This window comes from Vidua macroura, chromosome 1 (genome assembly GCF_024509145.1).
Source record: "Vidua macroura isolate BioBank_ID:100142 chromosome 1, ASM2450914v1, whole genome shotgun sequence".
Lineage (NCBI taxonomy): Eukaryota > Metazoa > Chordata > Aves > Passeriformes > Viduidae > Vidua > Vidua macroura.
This window is the reverse complement of record NC_071571.1, coordinates 142,322,714-142,335,569: the sequence shown is the minus strand read 5'-3', so window position 1 is coordinate 142,335,569 and position 12,856 is coordinate 142,322,714. Positions and strand designations below refer to the sequence as shown.

The 12,856-nt window shown below is 40.7% G+C and overlaps 1 protein-coding gene across 1 annotated transcript in view; it reads left to right on the top strand.

Annotated features, from left to right (window-relative positions):
• The first annotated feature begins 27 nt into the window (after nt 1–27).
• Nucleotides 28–12,856, top strand: part of ATAD2 (ATPase family AAA domain containing 2) — a 29,979-nt gene continuing 17,150 nt past the window's right edge. Inside the window, exons 1-12 of the mRNA XM_053977951.1 lie at nt 28–317; nt 4,224–4,363; nt 4,872–4,921; nt 6,318–6,471; nt 7,513–7,609; nt 8,071–8,119; nt 8,458–8,568; nt 9,030–9,108; nt 10,009–10,101; nt 11,000–11,108; nt 11,332–11,447; nt 12,148–12,322. Of these exons, the coding sequence (XP_053833926.1) occupies nt 111–317; nt 4,224–4,363; nt 4,872–4,921; nt 6,318–6,471; nt 7,513–7,609; nt 8,071–8,119; nt 8,458–8,568; nt 9,030–9,108; nt 10,009–10,101; nt 11,000–11,108; nt 11,332–11,447; nt 12,148–12,322 (1,380 nt within the window). The 5' untranslated portion in view covers nt 28–110. The remainder of the gene's footprint in view (nt 318–4,223; nt 4,364–4,871; nt 4,922–6,317; nt 6,472–7,512; nt 7,610–8,070; nt 8,120–8,457; nt 8,569–9,029; nt 9,109–10,008; nt 10,102–10,999; nt 11,109–11,331; nt 11,448–12,147; nt 12,323–12,856) is intronic.

Genomic DNA, 12,856 nt, shown 5'->3' with positions numbered 1-12,856 from the left:
CGCGGGCCGGGAGTAGCGGCCGCAGGGACGAGCGGCGCGGGAGGGAGCGCGGCGGAGGGTTCCGGGCGGCGCGCACGGCCAGCGGGCGCGGGGCCGCGTCCCCCCTCGCCATGGTTGTCCTGCGGAGCAGCGCTGCCCGCCCGCCCCGCATGGCTGCCCGCGACAGCCGCTGTCGCCGGCCCCCATTCGACCTCCTGGACTCCAGCTCCGAGTTCATTTCCCTGGAGGCCCCCGGGCTCAGAAGCCACCGCGTATGGACGCGCTCCGGGTCGGCCAGGGCTGCGGTATCCAGGGGCGCCAGGAGAGCCGAGGAGGCCGTGAGTGCAGGGTGGGGGTGGGGCGAGCACGGCCTGGCGGGCCGCGCTGCGCTGCGGGCCCGGAGAGGCGCCGGGGAGGAGCCGGTGCTGGCCGGGAGCTGCTGGGAGCAGCGGGGAAGGCGCTGCGGAGTGGTGTTCCGTGGAGGAAAAAAACAGGGGAGAACCGAGTGTTTGGGGCAGGCGGCTGCGGTTGGGGGTGTGTGAAGAAGCAGCCGGCCCGCCCCCCGTTCCCGGCCTCCCGCGGCTAAAAGGGGGCTCGGCACTAGCCCTGGTCCGGGGGCCGTGGCAGCGTGCTGAGAGCCGGTCTTTGGGAATACCAACCTGCATCGCCTCATGGTTTGGTGTGTTGTATGTCATTCCCCATCCTCGTTTATTTTGGTTCAATTCCATATCTGAAAAAGTTACCTTGGGAAGATCTTAGAAAGCTCTTTGCTTTAGTTGCAGTAATGCTTTTAGAGCGCTCTCTGTTTAGATGACAGAAATGCATCAAAAAATATAAATATAATGGGACCTCTGAGTGTGGTCTGGTTGGCCCGAAGGGCCTGCTAAGTACTCCTTGGTCAGTTGTATCCAATTAGTACTTTGGATACTCTAAAACAAAAAAATGTTTAGAAATCAGGCCTCATTTGTACTTAATTAAAGTGCATAACCTAAACCAGTGAAAATGTTACTGGAGCTTTCTATAATCTTGATCTGCCCTACTAGAAGATGGTAAAGGATAGATACCAAGTGGCCTGTGCTCTCTGCATCTTAGCATTACAACTGTGATAACTGAATAATTTCACTTTCTATTGTTTTTAACATAGCTTTCAAAAAACTAAAACTTTCCTCTGCTATTTCAAAGTCAGGCTCTACTCTGCAGGCTGTCCTGCATTTCTGTGACAAATAAAGCAGACCAGATCTGACTTGGAAGTGGTCTGCTCTTCAGGGGAGCCCTACCTTGGAGTGATACTTCTCAAAGACTCTGTTTCCTTCCAGCAGAAGTCTTTCAGGTGTCTCAATTGTATGAATTAATTTTATATTTTTATATTTTGTGCCATTCAAAACTACTGAACTAAAAAGGGAAAAGTCCTTGCAGTGGTGGGGGTTTTTACCCCCCTTAAAAAGAGTCATGGAATCTTCTTAAAGATTACTGCTTTGTTTTTGCAGTCTCCACTAGAAATGGTTGTCAGGAGCTCGTTCAACCTTTGCACAGGAGAGAAGGCTCTGCAGCATTAGGCAGATAACACTGCTGGCATGTGTTCTCAGTGTGGAAAACAGGAATGAGGAAACTAAATGTAGAGTCATCCCTGAAACCAAAGCAGAATCATTGTTATGAAACTGGTTGCAAGGTTGTTCTTTGGTTTGGGTTTGTTTGGTTTTTTGGGTTTTTTTCCTTCCTTCTTGTACACCTTTCCTGTGCTTTGAGCGTGAAGTCGTCACCCCATTTGTAGGATGCTGGGCTCTGCTGGGGGTTTTAACTGTAGAGATAATGTAGAAGTGCTCCATCTGAGAGAGATCATGAGAACTGGTGCTAGCTTCATGTTCAAGTCCTGATGCCTCTTTCCTGTCTTGATGTGCAAGGACGTGGTAGTGGCAGCTTTTGGGGTTTTTTCCTGATATCAGCATATGTCGTTATAGAACTCATTTCATCCCTAGACAGTAAGAAGCATACAGCAGGAGATCTAAGGTTATCAAACATCTGCTGGTTTTATTCTCTTCCAGGTTTCCAGTCCCAGTGAGTTTCATGAGTGAGTCTCCCAGTGAGATCCAAAGTGGCTGCTATCCCTTTAGAAGCCCTGTATCTCCAGGTCTATAACCCTAGTTGGAAGGTTATAATTCCCAAAGCTGAACAAGTTTGTTCTTGTGACCTATATTTGGGGGCAGTGTGCTCCAGAGTTCTCTTTTTGTCTGGGCATTCTGACCTGTATCAGAAACAATGTGGCCAGCAGGACCAGGACAGTGATTGCTGTGCTCAGCAATGGTGAGGCCACACCTTGAATCCGGTGTCCAGTTCTGGCCTCTCATGACAAGAAAGACATTGAGGTGTTAGAATGTGTCCTGAGAAAGACAACAGAGCTGGGAAAGGTCTAGAAAGTAAAGTAATATGAGGAGCAGATGAGAGGTGGAGGTATTGAAGCTGGAGAAAAGGAGACTCAGGGAAGACCTTATCACCTTCTACAACTACCTGAAAGGAGGTTGTGGGTGATCAATCTCTTCTCTCAGGTAACCTGTGACAGCCCAAGAGGACATAGCCTCTGGCTGCACCAGGAAAGGTTCAGGGTGGACATAAGGAAGAAATTTTTCACAAAAGATGGTTGAATCTTGGAACAGGCTGTGCAGGGAAAGTGGCGTCACCACCCCTGGAAGTGTTCAAGGAGTAACTGGATGTGGCACTTAGTGCTGTGGCATCCCATTGGGGCCTGTAGAAATGTGGGTGTCCAAGTGGTGTAGCAGGTCACTGACTGTTTCCTCCCGGATTATGGGGGCTCCGTTCTGCTCTCTGTCCCTGTCTGGGTATCATGAGGACTGCTGGTCTTACTGTTGAAGATTGAGGCAAAGTACTTCTGCCTTTTCCTCATCCATTGCCATATGTTTGCCTGTGCAACAAGTGAAGGATGGAGATTCTCTTCAGTCTTCCTTTTCTTGCTGATGTATTTGTAAAAGTGTTTTGTGTCGTCTTTTACGGCAGTAGTCAGATTAAATTCTGTTTGGGCTGTGGCCCTTGTAATTTTCTCCCTGCATAACCTCTTGACATCTTTGTGGTCCTTCTTCACTCATCATCTCCATCAATCAGTGGAATTACTTCTTGGTAACATTGGTGTGAAGAAGTAGAATAATCCAGTCTGTTTTCTGCCCTTTTTAGTATGAGATTTAGTTTGGCATACTTGCAATGAGACCTTGAGTTGTAAATGGAACGAGCTGCTTCCTGTGGTCATCGCAGCTTTCCTCACACAGTAAAAGTCAATAGCATACTCCTTGCAGAAGCATCAATGTGAACAAGATGAACATCCATGAAGAACTATATCCTGAGTTCCCTTTGGTTTTCTGTGAATAAATGCTACCCTCTGGAAGGAAGTCTTTTTATATCCCTCTGAATGCCATTATAAATGGAACAGAGACAGTACTAGGATTTTTTTTGTTCCATTAAAGCTATAGAAATCTAGCAGAAATGAACCCCCTTAGGTTCCAGCTGCTCCTCAGAGATCAGAAGAGCTGGGTTCAGCTGGGCCTAAGGTCTGATTGTAGCCCATTGGACACTATCTGCCTGGCTGAGTTCAGTAGGAACTTACAGGATCCAGATTTGCAAATAGTGCGTGTGATTGAAGTGACAGGAAAGCAGATTCTGAATTGCTGGTGGTAAATGCACCAACTACACTGTGTTAATATGTGCTGTTACAGAAGGAATAGTGACAGAGATCTATTAGCAGTAGATCTAAGTGAATATTCCCAGGTCTGCTCCAAGACCTGGAGCAGTTGGGAAGCACAAAGGTCACCTAAAGGTGTCCCTTCAGGGACAAGGAGTGACACAATGCATCAGCTGATCCAAAGCAAGCAGAGGGGCTTTCCTCTCTCTCTCTATTGTTTTTCTTATTTGGTTGGTTGTTGGTTTGGGTGTTTTTTGCCCCAAACCCCCCCCTTTTGTAGTGTAATTTTTGGCCCTTCCCAAGGTGTGGAACAACTGCACATTATAGGTGAGATTTTTGGTTACTGGGGTCACTGAACCAATTTTGAAATCAAAGATTTTGGGGTTTTTTTTGGAAATCTGCTGTGTTTTTTTCATCAGAGCTACTTCTTGGTGCAGAAGTGGTTAGAGGCTTCCCTGCCATTAGTTGCAGCTGTCTTGAATCAGGAGTGTAACAGACTAACTTGATCAAATGAGGCAATAGGTGGTTCAGATAAATACATTCTTCCTTCTTTTCCTAGAAATTTTCCTCTGGCAACATTGAATGTTTCAATGGACACTCTTTAAGATCGATGAGAAAAAACATGCAGCGCTGTTCAGACTCTAGCTTTGACAAAAGCATGGAAATATTAAGTGAAAATGTCAATCGACACTTTTCGAGGTATTGTATTTCTCGGTGTTCAATCTATTTAAGTCACAGAATGAAAAGCAAAAGTGAAAGCATGCACAATGAGTCACATCATGATAAATCTACAGCTAAAAACCCACAAGGGAATATGAATATGTTAATGTGTCAGTGTCTTAGGACTAGAAACACTCTTCTTAGTAAAAGCATTCTGCTTCTATAAAAGGCATGTATCTCCTCCCAGGTCCTTGGAGATCGCTCCTTCACTTTGGTTACTGAGATATTACCTGCTCTGTTGAGACATCAAGATGAGCAAGATGGGGAATATCTGCCCTTAGAGAGCTGCGTGCATATGGTACACAGCAGACTTGGGATCCAAATCTTCCCTGGAGTCTACAGGCTTTTCTTTGCATGACATGGAGCACCAGATTAAAGTTCCCCAGTGCTGAGGCGGAAATGTGCAATGCAATATGATTCAGTACTTTTGTACAATGCTTCTAATACAATTCTGTTCTCCTTTCTTCTCCTCTCTTTCTTAATGTAGGCAGTTGGCAAAGCCAAAATCAGGCCCAAAGAAGGAAGACTATAAAGAAGGTAAGTAGTGATAATTCCTTAGGATTCCTTTTTAACCAGCTTTCAGAGAAGGATTGCATTTGGTCACTTTGTCCATTTAACTTGGCCCCAAAAATTTCTGAACTCATCAGCCAAAATCACCTGAAGTTGCAGGAATAGATATAACAAAGATAGGAATTTCCAGTGAGTTTTTTGAAAAGAGGTAGGTGCAAATAAGAGGAGATGCTATTCATTCCTTTTAGGCTTGGGAAGCATGCAGTGTGAATTCCTGAATTTTTAGGCCTTAAAGAATCTGTTCCTTGGCTCATGTTTCTTTGTGTCAGTGATTTTTTGGTGTCTGCAGAACTGGTTACCTTTGCAGGTTAACTATGAATCAGTCTTTCAGGTAGGAGGGGATATTGCAGTACTGTACACAAGTCTGTTATAAAGTAATTCAGTCATGAGATGCACACTGGCATGGGGAAGGTGTCCTGATGTTGACCATTTCACCTTTGAACCAACTTGTCATGCTGAGTACATAAGCAAGCTTGGTGCTGTGAGGCCACTTTGTGGCAGCTGGGGAAATCCTTTAGCTCCAGGCAGCACTGTGCCAGGTACAGGCTGACCGTGGAAGGGACCCAAAATGCACTTTGTGTGTAGTAACTCAAGTTCTTTTTGGGCAATGTAAATTATTATTTACTGAGCTCAAAGTTAGTTTTATAGTTGGTGGTGATGAGATCAAACCTGTGTTTAAAATGATGTGGTGATACATCTGTTACTCTCTCACTGACCTTTCTTAACTATTGTAATGATAGTACAAGTATTGAACCTGTAGCAAAGGATGCTGTGTGGTAAATATTGGGCAGATCTCTTTTAAAGCAAGCAAAGTTCTTGCTGTAGTTCTTGTGGTTTTGAGTTCTTTACATTGAGGAGTTTATCTTGAGGCATTTCTTGTCTTCTAGGGTTTTTGTGTCATGATGCAGAAAATGAAAATTATGCATGCTTAGACAGTGTACCAAAACCAGGCATCTTTAGAAGAGACCTCACACATAAGCAATTTTTAGAAAACACTGTTAGATACAATTTTACATGAATGGAGGGAAAACACCTTAGAGGTAGGCATTTGTTGTTTTCACTTTCACAGAGAGAGCTAACTGGAATAAATGTGCCTCCTACATGGAACAAAAGCTGGGTGTTTGTTTTCGTCAGCTTGGCTTTCCAGTCTACGAGAAAGCTGCTAAACAAATCCGACTTGTAAATATGTAGTTTAAGCAGAAGTATTTTAAGTTGAATGCTGTGATCATGAAAATAACTTTCAATTCAGTATTTAAATTTTTAAAATAAAAGCTGGGGGGTTTTAACTTGTCCTAGAACAAGAGTGAAATAAAAGGACTGACATTTTCCATCACAGAAAGGTTTATGTATTATTGCATTTTAGTGTCCAGACCACTGAAGACCAGAGCTGATGCAAAAGCTGCAGAGCAAGTCCATGAAGAAAATGGGGATTTGGAGCTTCGCCGCAGCTGCAGACTTCGACAAAGCCGTTACAGCAATACAAATGAATCTGTTTTGTTTGACAAACTTATAACAAAGTAAGGAGGTTTTTCTCACCGTCTTGCAAAGCTACTACGATGAGCCTTATTAGCAACCCTTTGTACTATGGCAAAATATTGGCTAGGGACTTTCTCCTTCTTTTGACAACAGGAAAAGGTATTGTTTTTCCTAGCAGCAAGAGCTATTTGCATTCACTGGTCAGGCTGAGACTTCCTATGAGCTGCTATGTATGTGTTATATCTGAGTAATCAGATGTTAGGAAGAAATTATTTACTGTGAGGTTGGTGAGGCACTTTAATAGGTTGCCAGGAGTAGCTGTGGATGCCCCCTCCCTGGAAGTGTTCAAGGTCAGGTTGGGGCTTTGAGCAGCCTGGTCTGGTATGTATGGGCTGGGTTGGTTTATGTGTTGTGAACCAAAACAATCAGTTTACATTATGACTTTTAGTAGATTTAACTTAAGATACTAAGGAAAGTTGGATACTGGCAAAATGAAGTAATCCAAGTGTTTCTGCCTGTCTGTGGCTTAATTCCCTCTGTGAAGCCCAAACGGGAATTCATTTTCTGAAAGGTTTGCAAAGTGTAACAGCAGTAAGACATTGTGTCTAGCATAAGTAGTCATTGAAAATCAATGTGAAATTTAAATAGCAGTGTAGACAAGCAATCTGTTGTCTGAAGAAGGCTGTGAACCAAGTGAGTCAGTGCTATCATGCAGAGCAACCTAGGTGCTATGAAAAACTGCCATAATTTCTTTGTTAATTTACTGTGATCTTCAGAATTCTTTTTTCCTACTAAAATAGTTGGAGTTCTTTACTGTGTTCATCAAGAGGGGGAAATAAATCTGAAAACAGTGCATATACTTGCATATGCATATACTTGCACATACTCATACATTTGTACTTAATTCTCTCTATAAAAAAGTAAACATTTGACCTAATTTTTAAGTAGCTTGAAAAATTTGGCTAAGTGTCAATGACTTCTGTTGTGCACACTGTATTAAATATGATGGTTGTGTGCTGTTCTAAATGGGCTTTTTCTGCACTTGCCTATTTCTGCTTTCATATGTCAACTTTGTATCTTAGTACTGCAGAAGCAGTCTTGCAAAAAATGGATGACATGGAGAAGATGCGTAGACGGCGAAGGATGGGAGACCTGGAGGAGTTCCAAGACACAGAAGAAGTAGATACTAATTTGTTTTGCTGTTCTTATATAAGTAGGCTATTTAACATAGGGAGATGATTTCCCTGCCCCAAGAGGATCTCATGTTTAAATGATAGACAGCAATCATATTTCTCCTCTTGCAGTTTTGCTTTATTAAATTAAGTTAGTCCACTGTCCTTTTGAATGGCAGTCACTTTGTTTTCTAAAAGTCATCATAGTCTGCTTTCATAGATTTTTTATTTTTGTTTGGATCTGCATTCCTATTTTAGAGTGGAAACCCTTGTTATTAATCTTATTAATCATGGTTTTCATGGTTTCAAGAATGATGTTCCTGTTCTCTTGCTGTACAATAATTAAATCTTCTGTGTATATGGAGTGCCTTGATTATGATACTCTATAGACACCAAATACACCCACAGGTTTTCTGCTTTATTTGTGACTGGTCTTTCTTTTTTTTTTTTTTTTTTTTTTTTTTTAAGGAAAGCCTTGATATGGAAAGGACTGATGAAGAAATAGCTGATAATCAAGGTAGCATTGTTGGATAAGTCTGTTTTAAGTTTTCTTGACTGTGTTCTAGCTAAAAGTTTTGTCTTAAATAATTGAGGTGGGATTAACTACTGGGTATTTTTCATCTATTGAAAAGAATTTGTGCTGCTACTGACATTAGAAGCCACAGTCACAGACTCTAGGGCTGTACTATAGTGAACTCAAAACAGGTTTTTCAGAGGAAAAGAGAAGTTGTTTATCCAAAGCGCTTATAGCAGGAAAGGTTGTGGACTGGTAGAAATACACGTGATGTAGTGCGTTCTGAATTTAATATAATTTGCAACAATACTTAAACAGTGCAATGTAATGTTGATGTGCAGGGGGTTCCTCAGAAGAAAGTGAAGCCAAAGAAGATGATGGTGAAGACACTCGAAAGCGTTACTCCTTTCGGCAGAGGAAAACTGTTGAGCGCTATCAAGCTCCATTGCAAAGTAGGTTATAGGCACAACTTCTCTTAAGAGCTAATTTCTTGCACGGAAGTGAGAGGTTATGGGGTTTTTTAAGAATGAAAATACGTACACACACTCAACTTCTATTCAGATATCCTACCTGCAATTTTGTTAAAGGTATATAGCCTCTGTGCATTCTATTTGTTTGCTTTTTGGCATCCTTATTATTGTTTTTTAATAAAAATGCTGCCTGTGTACCCTTGAAAGAACAGTAATTAAACAGATTTGATGACCGTATTCTTGTGGTTTTCAGTTCTTAAAGTTCAGGTGTGTATGTTTTTGCTTTTATTGTGCACTGATTTTAAAAAACAACCTTTCTCCCCATCCTTGAAACTTCCCCAGAACTTAGAGATGGGTGACACACATCCCATTCTCCACCTCTTCTAGAATCCTGCTTTCTCTTAAACTTGTTTGTAACATTGTTCCAATTTTACTTTCAACAGAACCAAGACAACGGAAGATGTATTTTTCAGACAGGTCTTCACCTGTCAGACAGAGAGATTCATGCAAGGGAACTAACAGGTATGAGTTGGGTTAGTGATAATTCTTTCTCAGTAATGCTGTCAGTCACATGACTGAATACTGCTTTCAAGGGTTTTTGGACTCTTGGTAATTAGATATTAACAGTATGGTTATTGCTGTGGTAGTCTGAGGGTATAAAGAAAGCAATTATTGGGGGAAAGCCCATGTGTTTCACTGGCCATTAGATTTTATTAGAAAATGCCGTTTTTGTGGTGATGATGAGGGTTATGGCTGAGACTGTGTAACTGAATTAATTTGTTCTGGAATTGAAGCCAAAATCTCCCTCTGAAAATCTCAGACTGTTATATCTTGAGGAATGCAAATTATTTTCTTAAAACTAAAAACAATTTAGTTAGAGTATGGAATTTTTAATGAATTTTTTTTTTAATCACTCAGGTACTGAATCTGGTTTCTCTTTGGAATCAGTTCCAGTTTCTGTATGAAACTATACTTTAAAGCAAGAAAAATGTTAAATGAAATTCTAATTTACAAATTGCAATAGTAATGACAAATAAGTTTAGCATCCTGCAAGTGTTGAATGCAGCTATGGAAGGACAGTTTTGAAATCAGATTTTGAAATTAGGAGGTTGGTGTTTCACGGAGTAGATACATAATGCTAAGTGAAACTTGATTTGTGGGTGAGAGCTTGTGGACAAAAAGAGTAACTTGGTTAAGAAATTTCTTTGCACATGGGTTAACCATTTTACCTTCCTAATAAAAATGAAATTTTGCTGTCATTAGGAAAAATCACATAATGTAGTTTGAAATGAGATTCATAAGGAGTACAATAATCTGGAAATTTAGTAGATCTCAAAGTAAACTGAGATAGTGTTCACTTCAATTTTGATATTACTTACTGTTTATTTTAATTTTTTTAATTGTTTGTTTGAATGTTTGCAGACGGAGACACACAGTCCCCAGCAGTGATTCCTCTTCGTCATCTGATGATGAAGAGGATTTTGAGAGGCAGAGGAAGAACAGAAATTTAAGAAGGTTAATGCAATTGGAGAACAGGGGAGGAAAGAGACTACTTGGGAGGACTTTATATCTTCCTAACTGTGAAGCGTTACCATCTTCATCTTGTTCAGTTTCAAAATTCTGGGAATCGTATCTGTTGATATAACTGTAACTGGACTCTCTACAGCTGGATTTTTAGAATTGATTTTAATAAGCAATTTGATTTCTAGGTGGGAAGGGGGCTAGCAACACTGATGAAATTTCTTATTGTAAAATTCTGCTGCTCCTGTGCTTTACAGTAGCTGATTTAGAGAGAAAGCCACTATAACAGAGGATATTATAAATAGAGGGAATGATGGGTATTGTGTTTCTTAACAAATGCTCTAGAAAAACTGTTTTAGTAACAGTCTAACAGATAGGTTTTAAGCCTGATGTCTCAGATTTCTTTCAGAGTAGTCTATTAGCACACAGGTTCCAGGGGCCTTGGGAAGGACTGGCAGTGATAGGCAGCCTTTATAATGTTAAAACCAGCTGAAATAAGTATCATCTTGGGCTGTAACTTTTTGAATATAGAGGTTAAAAGTATTTGAAAAGTATCAGTGTGTTTGGGGGTCAGGAGGGGCAGTTTTCTTCCTCACAGGAATCATTGTCAGTGCAAGGTCTGCAAATAAGGAATATCTTGTTTTAAGCTTGTATTCCTACATATGATCTGTTGACTGGCATGTATATTTATAAAGTGCTAAGAGTTGTTAAAATAATTAACTCCGTTTAATATCTGGAGTGACCATTTTCCTTTCTTTATTCACGGACATAAAGCATAAAACATCTGGGATGAATATTTAACAATTCAGGAAGTTTACACTATTATTAGGAAATCAAAAATCCACATTGTAAGTTAGAAAGCACCTTTCTTTTTCTTCTCAATTCAAATCAGGTCTCTTCCTGTCAACTTTCGGAAAAGTGACTTAAAGGGAGTTAACAAAGATCGCATGAAAATCGGAGCAAGTCTGGCAGACGTTGATCCAGTGCAAATAGATTGTTCAGTAAGTGTTTTTACTTCATTGTGTCAGTGAGACATTTTCAGTAATTATGAAAGCTTTTGTACAGTAATGTGCTATCTATAACTGCCTTGGCTTACAGTTTTGTTTCAAGCAGTTTAAAAATCGGCATGAATGTTTTGTTTGTGTTGACATCTAATTTCTGATGGAACTTTTTCCAGCTTGCAACTTTAACATCTGAAATGTGTTCTGTTGTCGTCATCTTTAGGTAAGATTTGATGGTGTTGGTGGTCTTGCTGACCACATTTCTGCTTTAAAAGAGATGGTTGTTTTTCCATTGCTTTATCCAGAAGTCTTTGAGAGGTTCAAAATTCAACCTCCAAGGTAAGAGTTGCAATTTAAAACTCTAAATTCTAATTCACCTATTTTCAGGAAAATATTCAACTGAAATACTGTTATGTTTCCATGCTTCAGAATTTTAAGTGTTGATGGTTTTGGGTTCTTTTAGCAGTAGAAAAAAGTAATGTTTTAAAAAAGGATAGAACCCAGCATATATATGTAGGTTCAAAGATTTGCAGTGTGGTGAGACTATGCCTTAAAAGTGTCTTGCCTTCAAAAACAGGGAGGCGGAGTGGTTTTGAGTTCTACATGCAAGTGGACTTGATCAGCCTGTAAGTGGTAGTCAGCTGCAGTTTTGTTTTGTGGACGTCCAGTTGTCTGTCCCACCAGCTCTTTTTTCAAGAGTTCCAGTATCAGCTTTCCAATTGATTGGACTTTTAACTAGAACCTTGCTGTGCTTGGGCTAAAAATGCATCTGTCCACTTTTTACACAGCTGAATGGGTTCTGTGTTATGAAATGAAATTATTAGAGATTTAATTGTTAGATTTATATATTCTAGGCCATCAACACTCAGTCATGTTGTATTGAAATAGGACTTCAGAGTCTTTGTTTTTAGTAACTTTAAAAGTATAACAAACAATGAGGAGAGCTTTAAGAGAGAACAGCTGTGTGCTTCAGGGATGAAGGTGGTCACAGGTACTTTTCTGTGATATTTTTCTTATGTGAATTTTTTTTTAATTGCAGAGGTTGTCTCTTCTATGGCCCACCAGGGACTGGAAAGACATTGGTTGCTCGCGCACTTGCTAATGAATGTAGCCAAGGTGACAGGAGAGTAGCCTTTTTTATGAGAAAAGGTGCTGACTGCCTGAGTAAATGGGTCGGGGAATCAGAACGACAGCTTCGTTTGTTATTTGATCAGGTAGGTTGAAATAATGCATTATGTTCTGTCTGAGTTGTAACTAACTTTCTGTGGTCAAGAATAATTCTTTTATTTTTTTTTCCTCCTTCCATTGAAGTGGGATTGTCAGGGTTTCATTTTTCAGTAACGTTTTTAGAGGCTGGAAGTCTTGAGATTAATTAGGAAAAGTTAGTAAAGCAGTCAAAAGAACCTTGCAAAGCAACACACACCCCCAACTCCTTGCCTCAGGAAAGAAAAGTCTAAACAGCTGCAAAAAAGGTTTCATGAAGTGGTGCTTTTTGATCAGAGGGAAGTAAATGCAGGCTGATAGCATTTTGAAATTGGTAACAAAGGTTACTTCCAGAACCTGTCAGACAGTTAAATCCCAGCTCTGTTCTTGGTGGTTGGCAAATAACTGTAAAAAACAGTGGTTTGATTTGTTTCCTGTCACCCATCTCAGTGGCTTGACCTGTGTTCCTGCCTTCTGTTACTCATGACACTTCACTACTTTAGATCAGTGAGTAGAAATCTCTGATGCTGGTCTGAAAAAGCTAC